Below are 15,465 nucleotides of genomic sequence, written 5' to 3' on the forward strand. Positions count from 1 at the left end.
TTGAACTCTGTGTTTATGTTTTTAGCGAAGGACAATGTGATCGCGAATCCGATTGGCTGAGGCCGAGAGCTCCTCTGATGTAGTGGGACCCGATTGGTGCATTCGCCCGACGGGGGGCCGTGCTTCGCCTGGCTACGTCACCACCTTTTGTCGTTGTCGGGCAGCAGCTGCGAGCTGGAAAGTGTCTGACAGCTTCAGCCGAGACCTCCGCGCTCCGCTCCGTGCACACAGCGACACGGACAGCTCCTCCGCTCCGCTGCCTCCGCGGGTGTTAACTCCCCTGAGGTCGCTGCACTAGTCGTTTTTTCAGTATTTAGTTTTTAAGCTAACCGAGAGCCCAATGCTCCCCTGCCAGTGCTAGCTTGCGTTAGCGGGCTAGCTCTTTGTGTGGCTAGCTCGATAGCTGAGGGATGTTTTGTTGTTATTGAGACCGAGCAGCCCTCCCGTCGTCTGGGGAGCGGAGCTTCGTCAGCTGTGTATGGGAGACGAAAACTAGACAACAACACCTCCTCCGCCGACATTAGCCTCCAGAAACCGCCTGTTAGTGTAAGCGACAGGGAAGGAAAGAGAGAAGAGTTTGACCGAAGAGGAAGGAGATGGGAAACTGTCTGAAATCTCCGACCTCGGATGATATTTCTTTGCTACATGAGTCTCAGTCGGACCGGGCCAGCTACGCAGACGGTGCTGACCCCGACCAGGAGCCGCCGCCCCCATATCAGGTAACTTGTAAACCCATCAGGCCAATGTGTTTGTCTCATGATCTGAAACTATCTATTAAACACCTGAAGTCCCGTGCGACCCAGTGTGGCAGTCTTTTATTTTGGCAGGTGCATTATCCAGGAATCTGTTGGTCTCAGCAGTATGTGAGGCGCCATCAGCTGTTCCCAGATCCAGCATCACCCTGCCCACTGACCCTGACCCTGTCCCGGCCTGGACACTAATCCTCTTTTGTTTTATCCCCAGGTCCTGACTGTGCCTGCCATTTCCCTGAAGTTATTATTATTATCATTTATACGTCTACTTAAAGTGACAGTATTACGGCTTGCTGTATTTCCAGCTCTGCACTGAGCCATGCTATTTTGGCTCCCGTTCAGTGGAGCTGAACTAAGACACAGGGACTCTCTGTTATGGCCGGTGGTTCACTTTAACAGCATGATCTGTAATCCCAATGGATTTGAGACGCCCCCCCCCCCCCTTCTCTATTAGAGAGGGGAGTGTTTGGAGTTTTTTTGAAAACAACTTATACTGCTGCTTCCCTTCCCTGATCTCCTCGAGGTACACCTGCAGCTGCCTTGTTTGTCTAGTGTCCTTATTTCCCGAATTAGATCATCCACAAACACACCAGGTCATGTTGTAGCTGCAAATATGATGTGGGGTGTTATCATTCCTCCTGTCTGTTTTTCTATGGTAAGAGGCGGAAGCTATGTGTTATGTAAGGCCTTGGCACAGAGTTGGCTTTTTACTAGGTTAAGCCATGTCTTATCTGTAGATTTAAGATAGGTGCTTTTAAACGAATGGCAAACTGAAGGCGATCTCAGGTCAGTGCAGCATAAGAGCTGTCATTACAGAAGAACTACATACTTATACTCGGACCAAGCCTCGTAAACTCTTAACATCAGAGATAGAAGCATAACGTTGAAAGGTGCTTCTTGTCATCATTTGATTTTGATAATTCTGAAACCATACTTGATTTTAATACTCATAGAATATTGAAAGATCATAAATACAGATAATTGGTTTCCCATTTGTAGATCTCACATTTCATTGCGGTCTTTCTTCATCCCCTCTGCTATGGAGGTTATGTTTACACCACTGTCCTCTGGCAGTTGGTGTATTTGTTTGTCTGTGAGCAAGATTACACTAAAACTACTCAAAGGCTTGTCACAAAACCTGTTGTGTATGAGTCTGGGAAGAGCCCTTTAAACTTCAGTGTGGCGGTCCTGCGGATCCAGTATTTATTTGTTTGCATTCCTTGGCATTGGGAGATATGGTATTTTTCAGCATTTGCACTGATTTCCCTAAGAATTATTCATGGCCGTCGATGAAATAATTCAGGTACATTTAGCGAACCGATATCAATGAGTGTGTGAAATTTGTTGCATCTTGATTTGCTGAGGGGACAGTCATAAGCCACTTGACTGAGTGCCATTACAGTCTTTGTGATATTATTATCAGCGCTGTCCCTGAAAAGGCAACTGCCGACAATGAATTTGTAGTACTTACAATCCTAAATCGAAGGAGAATCTATAACAGTGTTGTGTCTAGATACTGATCAACATGAAAATGTTTTTTATATGATCTGATCTTTAGTTTTTATACAATTTCCATGTCCCAGTTGGTTTTTATGGTGTAAACTTTTGCTACAGCTTATCAGTTGAAACTTAAGTTTTTTTCTTTTAGAGAAACAGATTAAAAAAAAAATTGAGAAACATTAACAAGGCAAGACAGGGTCAAGGTCATAATCCATGTTTTTATTTATTATCGAAGCTGTGTTTTTCACAGAAGACTTGCATCATGAGTCAGTAAAAGATAACATCTAAGACTGAACATAGCAAGAAGTCCTTGACATGCATCCGTGTCCGGGTTGATGCAAGTGTGTCATGTCTGGTGTGCAGCACTACAACAGTAATTAGGTCAAAGCCGCCAGCTCTGGTCTCACAGTGCAGAGATGGTGTAATAAACAACACAAACACTGCATAGTCTCTTTCCATACCAGTGAAATCCAAAACAAAGACGATAAAAAGCTCCAGCTCGACTTAATTTTCTGGAAATGAAAACAGAAGAAAAATGGCAATATGTAACAATTTTGTTATAACAGCCAAAAACACAGGAAAGGGTGGATTTGTTATTTTGTCAAATTGTCTGGTAGCAAATGAAAATAAGAATTTTCTAATCCATTCTCCTAGCCATTCATTGTATTTTAAAAAAAAAACATCTATGTTGGAAAAATACTATTATATTATAATAATACCATATAAACCTGACATTATTTACTCAAGTAGAATTGTATTGGAAGTGCTGAATTTGATATATGGCTCATGAATCAGGTGTTAACGTGGGCTATTAGCAGGTTTCTGTTGTGATTCTAAGGAAAGAAAGACGATAGATCATGAGTTAGATCCTGTAGCCTCGGGGGAGTTGGTCCAGATGAGTTGCAAGCAATTGACTCATTGTGTAACTATTATTCCGAACTGTAATTTATGTAACAGCTAAACCGGCTCCAGTGCTCCAGGCCGATTGGAAAAAACATGCAACTAATCACACCACTGACAAATTGTATGAGAGAGTACATTGGGGAGCAGTGAATGAGACTTTAAGTCTGTCTCAACAAGTTGTGACTGGAGGCGTGCATGCATTTCCGCATATAACGTGGTTTCCTTGTGCGAACTTGCCAGTTTTGATTTAATTTCAACCTTAAGCGCCACAGATTCCACAGTATAGAAATTTTCCCACTAGGTAATAACTTTGGACACACAGCGTCTTTTCTTGTGAAAGTAATCATCATCACACAAAGTTTACAGTGTCTTATTAATATTTAAGGCTCAAGGTTTCCTTCTTAGTACCCAAAGGTACATTTGGTGTTCAGACAGGGGTTTGAGCTTCCCAGAGTTCAAAACTAGGCTCCAGAAGACATCAAAACAAAATACATTAAAGATGTTTTTGTTATCAGGTTACATTTTGGCATTCAGGTTATATCTGAAATCCTGCCAATTAAACGTTTTACTCTTCATTTGACACCAAATCCTCCTCCCTGTCTTGTCAGAGGACTCTCCGATGTGACTTTGCTCCGCTGCTGACTCTTCAGTTTATAATTGTAGCATCTGACTTAAGTATTTAGTACCAAATTTATTTATTTGGATTTAATAACGTGGGTGGTACCAGTGATTGGTGATAGTTATAGAGTCTATAAAAAATGGAGTGGTTATCTCTGTTTTCCTGAGCACCATGTAACACCACTAACACTGACTACATTTTAACCCGAACATCTAAATTTAATTATTAAGTACAGAAAAAAAATGTTCCTGCATTAGTTATTTAGTCTCTAGTTATTTATATTTAAGTAAATTTTGATGTTCGTGTTTAAAACTACATCAAACAGGTCAAAGTTGTATCCAACTTGCAGTTTGTCACTCTTCTGACAACTCATCATGAGACTTACTCATCCTGAGTTTGTCAGGTCGTTTCTGATCAGACCAGGTTCCCTGAGAATCCAGAGTCAGCAGTGAATTCCAGGAGTGTGAATTCCAGCCCCTGCAGATGGGTGTGTCCACTGTCTGGCCCAGGGCTGCACAATGGTAGTGATGAATAATTTCCTGGCTGAAATGAGGCAGTGCGTGGACTGGCATCTGCAGGGCTCAAGGCCAAGTCCTATGATGGACAGACAGGGAAGTATATGGAAACTCTTCACATAAACAGACTGTTTATTCTAAAACAATATTTTGATCAAGTTCATTCTTCCTAGTCCACATGAGCAACAAATAGTCACATTTCTAACTGCCTTTATGGCCGTTTTTATTGTGACCACCATATATTCTAATACTTTAAAATTCAAACGCATATCGAACATGACTACCCGATTGTAAAGTTGCCTTAAACTGGATCATTTACCTGTCATTTTGTGTTACAAAATGAACTTTGTTTAATTTGTATAGTCCAGGATTAATGGAGGACTGGATGAATTGATGCTGAAAACGAAGTGGATGAGAGCAGACCACTGAGCCGACCATTTAGGCTAGTGGACCATCGCCATGTAATGTGTCGTCAAAATGTTTTCAAAGGGAGGCAGTATTGTGAAGGCTTATGTGGCCTTTTCCCCTGTGTGTGTGTGCAGACGTGTGTGTTATGTGTTGCAAACAGCACGTTGTGTGGGGATTTTGAAAGCAGCTGGTGAGAGGAGTGCTGAGTCATCGCTGTGGGACCGGGCTATGGGAGGGAGCTTTTACGTGTGTTTGACTGTGTGTGAGTGGGTATGAGAGCCCTCTTGTGCATATTATGCACTCTGGTAGGACTTTTAATGCCCCAGTCTCCCTGCTAAGTTTTCTGATCACATTCCGTTTGGCTCAAAGGTCTCTATTCTGCTGTCAGCTACATGGTCTGTCCTTAATACACTTTCTGACTGTTGCCGTTACTTCTGTGTCAACATGCTAAAGTAGCATCTACTTCTCTGGTCAAAGTCAAAGCCCAATCTCCCTCAAGACCCATAATATCGTCCATCTTTATATAAAGTTCATGGTACACAAAGAGGTGGAGAGCGGAGAGTCGAGATGAGAAGGCTCGCAGTCAGCGGTTTGCTTTGAGCTCAGCTAACTTAGTCAGAAGAAACAGGGAAAGCAGGTTTAGTTTTGTGTTGGTTTCTAATTAGCTTTCTAACCTGGAGTGGACATTTGGAAGAGCAAAAGAGGAAAAATGTGAGAAAAGATGTGACACACAAGCTTTTTCTCTTTTTGCTCGGTTGCTGTGAGAGTAAAAACATCCATAAAAAAAAATAGAAGGCCAATAAGACATCTTCATAAAGTTTTAAAGATACGAGGAAATTCTCTTCAAAACTACACTTGAAGGTGCAACAAAGACATGAGAGGAGAATGGACCCACTGTGTGTGTGTCTGTCTGTCTGTTTGCTGACATGCAAGCCATTGTACTGAGTAAGTGACACAGTCTGTGGGCTTTGGCTGACCACAGAGGCTTGGACCTAAATTCCTTTATCCTCTTCACGAATGGTTCTCACAGTCAACTTCTCATTTTCCGATAGCTGCCATTCTGGCCCCATGTGATCAGAAGTCAGGGTGGGTTTGGTCACTATAGATGCTTTCAGATCTTGAACTCTGGAAAAAGAAATTATCTGGAGGGACAGTATGTGGAATCGACAATGACAGAGTCATTAGTTGTGGACGCTTTTCTGAGTTTTTTCCTGCAAGCCCCGAAGTAAAAACTTGCGTCTGTGTGAGCCCATGTGTAAAACAGCAGGTGATTCTGTGGGGGATTCAGCGCATGCAAGTGAGCGTGTTCACAACTTTGTGATGTGACGGACGCAAAACTGAACTATATTTTTACCTTTTCTTTATTCCACCTAGAAGGGGTATTATGTTCATCCTCCATGGTTTTTATGTGGCTCCTGGGAAAGGCTTTGTTTGAGCCCCTTTAACAATACTACAACTTCCTACTTCCCACTATGCTGTCTTATAGCATGTATTCGATACAGCAGGAGTTTTCAAAGTCAGAGACTGTGGGCTTCCCCTCAGACAAAACCTTTCAGCTCCTTCAGTTTACATACTGGCATTGTCACTAATGAAAGGGGCATTTGTCTTTAAAACAGGAAGTGCTCATTGCTCAAACTGGAATTGCCACTTTTGACAACCGCAGCAGAGCATATGAGCACACACCGTTCTTGTTGAGCTCACTGCAGGATGAATAAACGCATACTTTTCTGTCAACTCTGCTTGGAAGACTCAGATTCTGTGGGTCTCCATCTGCGTGCTTCTCTTTACCCAGCAACCTACACATGATAGCAACACATAGGACCCAGACGGCCGCCCTGGGCTGGCGCCATTATGCCTAATTCAAAGTCTAAAATTTCAAACAAGGCCGCGGTTTATATATATATATTTTTTTTTTATATATAACAAGAGTCAGGTTCAGGAGTAAAACCTCTTTTGATTTGGACCCCTACTCTAACCCGTCGGTCCATCTCTCACATGTCACGCCTAATATCAGGCCTCTTGCTGCAGGGAGAATCTAGAATCTTCTTTAGGGATGGATGATGGAAGACAGAGGGTAAATACTCTCCACATTACTTGTCTTTCTTTCTGCACTCACTCCTGCCTCCCTCCCCCCTCACTATGAGCAGCGCTGGCCTGGCTCGCTGACAGGTCCTGCTGCTGTGTGCCCGGCCCAGGAGCAACCTACAGCATGCTTGGCAAAGGAAACCAAGCTCTGTAATTTGGCTCGCTCTGCCCTGCACCCTCCGTCTCCCCTTCCCTAGTTGCCCTCTCACCCCTGCCGTCTCTCTCTGTCTCGCTCTCTATCTCTCTCGTGCTCCTGGACGGTCTGAGGTCACATGATGGAACAGTTGTGACAGGCCAGTTGGCACACTAGCTGTAAAAGAAAGGAGAGGCATATGACAACAATGACACTGCTGAACACTGTGTAGTTGACCATCCTAAAACACAAATGCAAACACACACATTGTACAGCAGCTGCCCCCTCTCAGGCCCTTTCTGTAGCTTTTATTCCCGCTGCGTGGCTGCCTTCTCTTTTTGACATGGGAAATGGGAGTGTCTGTCAGGGCAGGAGAGGACTGCCTCAGCTGCTAAAGTTACGCTGACTCATGGCTTAAAATGCTGTGAGGCTTATCGCCAGCTAACATTGTAATTGTTGTACTGCATTTTTTCTATGAAGAAATAAAAAAAAAGGTTTCAGTGCCCATTATGGCTAATAATGCATAAATAATATATCATATCTCTGAAGAACACGGCAGTGATGGCTATTAGGAGAGCCAAAGAGGAATTCAAACAATTGTTTTCAACAGTGGATTTATCATGACATGAGTTCCTATTATAATCTTTTGTCACCGTCACTTCAGTTCGGTTGGAGGACTCTTAACAGTCAACAGAAACATATTTGTTGTAGTAACAAATAATCAGCAAAAGTGACATTGTATTTTTACACAAACCTTCAAGCTTGTTCAAGAATTCATACTTCCGTAATACAAGTCATTGAATGATAAAAAATATATTACAGTTTTTAAAAAGGAAAGTGACAAAACTATTGATTCAGAAATGAATCAATTGGGGGGTGGTTCTGTTTAAACACGTGCTAATTAAAAAAGCTTGTGAGTAAGACGTGTCTTTATACTGCTTTTAAAAGAAGACACTTTGGTTGTAGACCTTTGTGCAGGCAATGAGTAAGCACATTCTCTGATGGCTCTTTATTTTGGTTTCATCCCTCTGATCTGCAGCTTTATTCAGGTTTGTGGCACTTTGTGTCCAAAGGTCGTGGCTACAGTGTCGGTATACAGGTGGTTAACGAGAGAGCTCGCTTAACAGCATTAGACTAGAGTGGACTGATACATGACCTGGCTGTGGGATCCTTCAGTTGCGTGACATAAAGGTCTGGCACATTGGAGGAGGACGAGAGGAAAGAGTCAGAGGCAGAAGTATGTGGTTGACGAAGAGAAAATGAAGAAGAGAAACTGGTGCGCATACATTCATTGTAGGGAATATATGAGAACGGACACGAGACATATACCACAAATTGAAGGAGTTGAGTGAATAGTGAAATGCTTTTTACAGGGGAGGAAGACACTTGGAGACCATGGTTGTCCACAGATATAAAGATGGATGCACTTATGTAGAAGTAGAAAATGACCTGTCCTGCCTGTTGACCAAAGTTTCGACATACAGACAGACCGATGGACAGAGAGAGAGACGGACGGGCAAATATACAGGCAGACAGACCGAGGGACAGACAGATGGGTGGATAAGACATTGAGACAGACATGTACAAAAACTGACAGTTGGCTTTGGCTGCTTTGTAGTTTGTTGCAGGCCAGCCTGAAACTTCCATATTGTCATTTATTCCCTTCATACAGAGTTTCCATGGGTTCTTTAAAAGACAAAATATTTAATCTGAATGTTCATTATCTGAATTTGAGGCCATAAAAACTGTGAAGCCATTGTACTTGATCCTGACTTATGATTTATTTGTATTTCTTCCAACCCTCCCCTCTCAACCTACTTTCACTCTTCTGTTCCTTAGCATAGATATATTCAAATTTGTCTTTCTTTTTTTTTTTTAATGTGGCCCTGTCTCATTTTCTGTAGGAGCAGATCCATGTACCCGTCTATCACCCAACACCCAGTCAAGCCAGACTGGCCACTCAGCTGACGGAGGAGGAGCAGGTCCGCATCGCTCAGCGTATCGGGCTCATACAGCACCTCCCGAAGGGCGTGTATGACCTGGGGCGGGACGGCTCAGAGAAGAAGATCAGAGAGTGAGTAGAAACTTGTCAGAAGAGGCAGAGGAAGTTATCTTTGTTCAGAGCAACATGGTGGCACCATCAAGAGAAATACTACTCCATCAAAGGGATCTGTGTATAAGCAGGGGTTCTGCAGGCCTTTTAAAATGCTTTAGGTAGAATGTATGGAATCAGGATCGAAATGCTAATGCCTGGTGTTGTTTCTGAATACGTTTCATTCAAATCACGTTCATTCTTTATTGAGTAATCCCTATGACGATGTGACAGCATCCCAGTGATAACACAGAATGTTGCTCTCTTTGTCAATAGGACCCATCAACCCCATCCGGCTATGTCTATACACTATGTCATGCCCCAATAGGCACATTTTAACAGGCAAAAACATTGTAACTAGTGTTTTCCAAGTCAATCAAATAAAATGAAGTGTCATGTGAAAGATCAAAATATATTTTTTTCTTAATATTTCAGAAGGGGCTGTATCCGAGAATGCAAATTTCCAAGTCTTGCTAATTTTCCAGGAACATTTCCTGCCAGGCCCAGAGTAAAATGTCCAGATATTTCCAAAGAGTGTAGCTGCTTTGTACCTCTTCTTTTCTCCCTGTATATTGCTTTGGACTCTTTGGTAGATTTAATAGATATGTCCAAATGCTTGTATGTTATTAATGCAATAATAAACACTACGGCAGGGTCAGTAGCTTCTTCTCCCACCATCTTTAATGTGCTGTAAACAAAAACACTGTGCTCTCTGCAGCAGGATTCCCATGCCGGACATTCCGGACATTTACCTGTTGTTGTGAACACATCTGATTAGGACAATCTCCTGCTGCATTCTTCATATGTAAAAGTCAGAGACTTTCAAATGTCCAAACCAGACATTTTCACAAGTTAAAACAGTATTTTATTGTTCTCTTCGTTTTGGTTTCTGCATTGCCATTCCAATCAAAGAAGATTGCAAATTTAAAGGAAGTAGTCATTGTCATTGTTTCCTCTGCAGGTGCGTCATCTGTATGATGGACTTTGTGTACGGAGACCCAATCCGGTTCCTGCCCTGCATGCACATCTACCACATGGATTGTATAGACGACTGGCTGATGAGGTCCTTCACCTGCCCCTCCTGCATGGAGCCTGTGGACGCCGCGCTGCTTTCCTCCTATGAGACCAACTGACACGCACACACACACACACACACACACACGCACATATGCCCACAGATGCCTGTGGACCAAACTGGACACACACATACAGTATGCACACACTGTATCCTGGATTAGTAAGGTGGCAGTATCAAAGCTGTGACTGTAAAAGATTTATTGTGATCTCTAATGTTTGAGCGTGTGCACACATAAGCACGCATTTGTGTGTGCTTGCGTGTGTGTCTGTATATGTGTTTGTGTACGTACCTGCACAAACACAAGTTCCTCACTTGGCCTGCTGGACAGGACTGCATTTGAGAAAGGATTGGAGGAATGAACAGAGTAATGATGTTCTGGACAAGCAGGACGGGGCTGGATCGAGGGGAAGGAGTAGACGAGAAATTAAAAGTGGACAATTGAAAAAAAAGAAGTCAAGGAGAAACGCAACACAGCTGAAGATGCATTATGCAAAGACTTCTATCAGCGTAAGAACATCTGATGGACTCTGCAGAGGCCTCTAGCTGTCCGTCTGTACAGAGCTCTCACGAGAAATTAAGATAGGTCGGTGGTTCTGTCGATTGTCCAGTGTCTTGTGTTTGTTTGGTCAGTCAGCATAAGGGCTTAGTTGAACCAGTGTTTATTAACAACACAGACATGGCAGAGGAAAATACAGTCACGTGCTTTAGCCATTAATGTGACGAAGAACTAATGCCATCAAGCTTTCCACTTCCTGTGACTCTCTGTGTGACGGGGAGATCTCAGATTATTGGTTAAAGCACGAGTAGATCAGTTAACGAACCATTAATAGACATCAGAGATATTTGCACTTCTTAATCAGAATTTGTGACAGGAGTTGACCATACGCATTCAGTAATTATGTCAAAGTGAAGAATGTGATTTGTTTGACCTACATCTTCATTAGCATTGATTCGACTCTGTGAACCAGGAGTGTAATTTATTACCGGTAACAATAACCAAACTACTAAATTACTTCTAATAGCGATTCCCCCTATACTGTCCTAGTCTTGTAATTTTAAGGACAAGTAAAGAACTTATTTACACAAGGTTACGATCATCACATATGTCTTTACACACGCATATTTATATATATAAATGATGGCTTCATGCTGTTATGTCTTCATTTTCTTCACATGAATTCGATGTCTCAATCTAAACTATCTCCTCGCTACATTTCACATTTTACATCTGTTGCCTTGGGTCACTCAGTTGATGAAAGCACAAAGAAATGACAACCGTTCTGTTTTATTTTCCTCAGTCAGTGAGACTTTTGAATTATGCAGGTCATGTTTAATAATTTGAGTGCCCCCTACTTTGCAGGCATGATAGAAAAAAGAGTTTGAAAACATGCCTTTTAGTGAAGGTTGTATGTGTACGTATGTGTGGGTCTATGTCCGTACATGGCTTTCTGGCCTTTGTATGAGGTGATAATTCAGCACCTTAGTTTTTGCACAGTACTTTAATCTACTTAACTTTTTATGTTGTACTTTGTTCGCCATCAGTGAGGTGGAGTCTCATGGCCTATCAGCTGCTAAAACGTGAAGCAGAGTCCTGTTAACTTCAAGAAAACAAGGGGTGGGGGTCATATGATACAGTCAGTCAAGGCTGCAGATGCTGCAGTCGTTCTGGAAGTCATTGTACGTGTGATGTGGAAAAAAACGTAGGACGTGTCTTTCATTGTCACAAAACTAATAAATTGTCAGTGTATCGTGGTGTTTGGATTGGGTTTCTGTCTCCTATCACCTGGCTCTCTTCATCAGGAGGTTAGCCGCTGCCCACTTCTTTCACCTGCAACAGTCCTGTGGTCCCACTGGTGGATGACCTGGATCTAATCGAAGCTGAGCAAGTGATTGGATTGTGGTGATAAAACTAGTTAAATCCTGTCTCTGTGATAGTTTCTATATCTTCCATAGTTCCTCAAAAAAGTAAAAGAAAAAGTTTCCCAACTTCTCCTAGGGAAGACAAACCCCAAAGTGACGTCTTCACAGATACATAAAGCGATTCCCTGTAATTTGTACACTACTTTGGCTGTGACTTTGAACCAGAGACTTATTGATTGAAAAGATCCACTACCCACACAGGGAGGGTAAGTGACCACTCTTTTTTGTTTGTTTTGTCGTTTATTTACAGGATTGAAGAGCAAGGTTTGCTCTTATTTTTATTGGGTGTGAGTGTTATGGATGCTTTTGTAAGCATAAATATGCATATGCTATGTACTACAGGCAAATAATAAATATACATTGCAAGAGACAATACCTAATAGTAGGTGTTATCAATTTCTCTGTGAAAGAATTTAGATTGTATTGCTTCATTGTTACGTGATAAAAACGTGTACAATAGTTATACTATCAATAAGTGATATTTAAGGATTAATTTCTCAAAAACTGTATTTATTGGTTTATTTATTTGGTTTTTGAACTAGCCTGATAAAAAATGCTTTTAAAAGTTTTATCTGGGGAAGGAGTTTTAAGACTACACCGTTCTTAGAATGATTTGTGGTTTTAGAACATTCAAGATTCAAGATTCAAGAGTTTTGTCATATCCACAACCATTACGTTAAGCAGTCGCTGCCAATTAATTGCTTGGGTCACATGCTCTCTTATAGCAATGCTCAGAATATTACAAGCAAAAATATATCGACTTTAAAATTTACAATTTATTTTATACATATAATATATATATATATATATACACCTAAAGAAAAAACAGTAGTGCAAATATGCTAAGATGACAGAGTGGAGGAGTTTAAAAGGTACCGTCGCCCAGACGGCAGCAGGCAGAACAGTTTACGGCTGGGGTGAAAGGGGTCTTTGATTATCCGGTTGGCCTTCTTCCTACACAGGCAGGAGCGCTACTGGTGTCCCCTTAAACCACTGCTGCTCATGGAAGGGAATAAATGCCAAAAGATCCAAGGAAAAAACTTATGTCCAGAAATAATGTCATGAAGAACCAAGGGCCAGGCACTAAAAAAATGGCCTTTTATTTCACTGAGCTTTCAATAGGTATTTTACCTGGCCTCTATAGGGGCATTGCACTATAATTTCGAAAACGGAAGAGATAAGGTCCTCACACATTAAAACATAATCCTTGCTTCTAGGGGCATGTTTGAACAAAATGAACAAAATGGAGGAGATCCCCCTGCTGGCTGTCAAAACGCCATGGCTGTTAATGACGGTGCAGAAAGAGGAGAAATGAGGGCCGAATCCACAAAGCTGTATTCAGCTGCAACTTACAACTTCACCACTAGATGTCAACGTTACCCTGGTCTCAATGAGAACTTCTCATCTTTTTTAGAACACACACACACACACACACACACACACACACACACACACACAAACACACATTGATTCATTGCTGTCTTTTATTGTATATTTTTTATAGCAGATTTCATACAAAGAGAGCGAGCAGAGAGAAGGGAGTTCGTTCATTACACATTTCTTCTTCGATCTTTCTCATTCAGGGTAAGCAGAAGGAGGCTCTGTCCTTAAAAGGTACAGTTAGGGTTGAATGAATGCCTCTTTCACAGTGTCATGGAAATCTCAAAATTCGACATTAGCTACTTTCAGACATCCACTGAACTCCATGAGATCCACCGGTCATTCTCCACAGGGACTGTAAATGTCCGAGTTAGAGCCTCCAGACTTTGTGCGGACTTTCTCAGTCTGGCCCCATAAAGTCCGCAATAGTCCAGAGTAGTCGATGTGAGAAAACAGCAGGAGATCCTCCACAGGATTTTACTGCAAGTGTGTGGGGATGTTGATAACGTTTCTAACACGCGAGAGAAGCAAAAATTAAAAAGAAGAATTACAAAAATTATAAACAAAAGATCAGCCAAACAGTTTACCTGGACTGTTCCATATTGAGATGAGGTGATCCTCATTTACAAGCATCTCAGAGGATATAAGGTATTGTTTGCCACATTCCAATATAGTGAATTCCAATACACCAGTGACCCTGAAATTTTTAACAAAAAAGGACCAATACCTTGTGTAGAATTTAGCTTTGTACTTGCACTAGAAGGTATGTGCCAGATTAACACAGGGTTTAAGTTACAAGTATTATATCATCAATTAACTGGGGGTATTTTTTGAATAAAATATAATATAATGTTAAAGTCCAAGTAAAAGGAAAAGGAAAGAGCAAAGTAGTAGAATCATAAGATGGTTTCAGCCTATTGAAGTGGGTGTCTTCATCATTTAGTCTGTTAAAGAGAAAACAAAGAATGAGAATTTGTCTTATTTATCTTAAGTAATAATAATGAAACTAAATAAAAGCAATTATAGACGGACAATATGAAACAACATCAGAAGCGATACAATAGTGCTTATCTTATTATGGCACAGGGATCCATCGAAGTAAAATAAAAAAGGAAGATGATTTTAAATATGAAAGAAAATGAAAATGTAACAGTTATAGTGACAGTACAGAGCAAACACTAAGAAACTATTTAAGAGCAATTCGAGGATCACTGAGCAGCTGAGCAAATATACACAAATAAAACAAATGTATAATGAAGCCCACTGCACGATAATAAAGCGAGTGAAGCCGGTAAAATACATTGGGGCCTTTTTATAGTTCGCGCGTGTGTTAATTTTGTCTCGTTATCTCTAATAAATAAACACCACCGACTGAGTAACGAAACCGATCAGATGATTGATCATTATCCAATAGACAACCAATAAATACGTTCACAGCTTTGCGCACGGTGACACCGACGAGGCCGCGACTGCGTAAACGTGTCTTTACGCACCAAAAGCTGCTCGTTTAAAATCACCTAAAGCTCCTCACCACCATCTCCACTCGCTTTATTATCGTGCAGTGGGACATCGCTGTACATGTTTTATGGCAGAGTACTTTGACATAAGGCTCCTGATACAGAGAGATAAGTGAAAAAACAACACACTAAAATAAATATTAATTTTATTCTAAAAGTGTCTCTCTTGTTGAAAAAGCAAAAAAACGAAGAAAGGAATTATTATCTGAGGTGAAACATATGAGTTAAATGTGATATATTTATATTTAAACAATAATATGTATATATAAATAATAAATCTCCCTTAAAGACACATTTTTATAGGTGAGCTCTCTCCTATAGTTCTGATCTTATTGAATATGTGGTCTGCTGCTTTGTGATCCCCGAATTGCTTTTAAATAGTGTTTGCTTTGTACTGTACCTGTTTCTGATTGGTTGCCTTCAATTCGGATACCTTATATGGTCATAAGTTGGAAAATTCAGTTTTGGTTACGTTTTTAATGGGGTACTTGAAACTTGAAACTCAGAGTCTAACACAACCCCCTGACTTGTCACTTCTGATTTAATCCAAGGAGTTAGCTGAC

General features: G+C 41.2%; 1 protein-coding gene across 1 annotated transcript; it reads left to right on the forward strand.

Moving 5' to 3' along the window:
- The first annotated feature begins 161 nt into the window (after positions 1-161).
- Positions 162-11,833, forward strand: rnf11b (ring finger protein 11b). Its single transcript, XM_062395714.1, has 3 exons — positions 162-719; positions 8,820-8,989; positions 9,969-11,833. The coding sequence occupies exons 1-3, from the start codon at positions 597-599 to the stop codon at positions 10,138-10,140; spliced, it is 465 nt and encodes a 154-aa protein (XP_062251698.1). The 5' UTR covers positions 162-596; the 3' UTR covers positions 10,141-11,833.
- The last annotated feature ends 3,632 nt before the right edge of the window (positions 11,834-15,465 follow it).

The sequence above is a fragment of the Platichthys flesus genome, chromosome 9, assembly GCF_949316205.1.
Source record: "Platichthys flesus chromosome 9, fPlaFle2.1, whole genome shotgun sequence".
Classification (NCBI taxonomy): Eukaryota; Metazoa; Chordata; class Actinopteri; order Pleuronectiformes; family Pleuronectidae; genus Platichthys; species Platichthys flesus.

What these genes read in the sequence shown, in the direction of transcription:
- rnf11b (XM_062395714.1), top strand. Translation starts at nt 597, where the DNA reads ATGGGAAACTGTCTGAAATCTCCGACCTCGGATGATATTTCTTTGCTA. An exon ending in AGCCGCCGCCCCCATATCAG is followed by an intron (nt 720 to 8,819) that starts GTAACTTGTAAA and finishes CATTTTCTGTAG; the next exon opens with GAGCAGATCCATGTACCCGT. An exon ending in TCAGAGAAGAAGATCAGAGA is followed by an intron (nt 8,990 to 9,968) that starts GTGAGTAGAAAC and finishes TTTCCTCTGCAG; the next exon opens with GTGCGTCATCTGTATGATGG.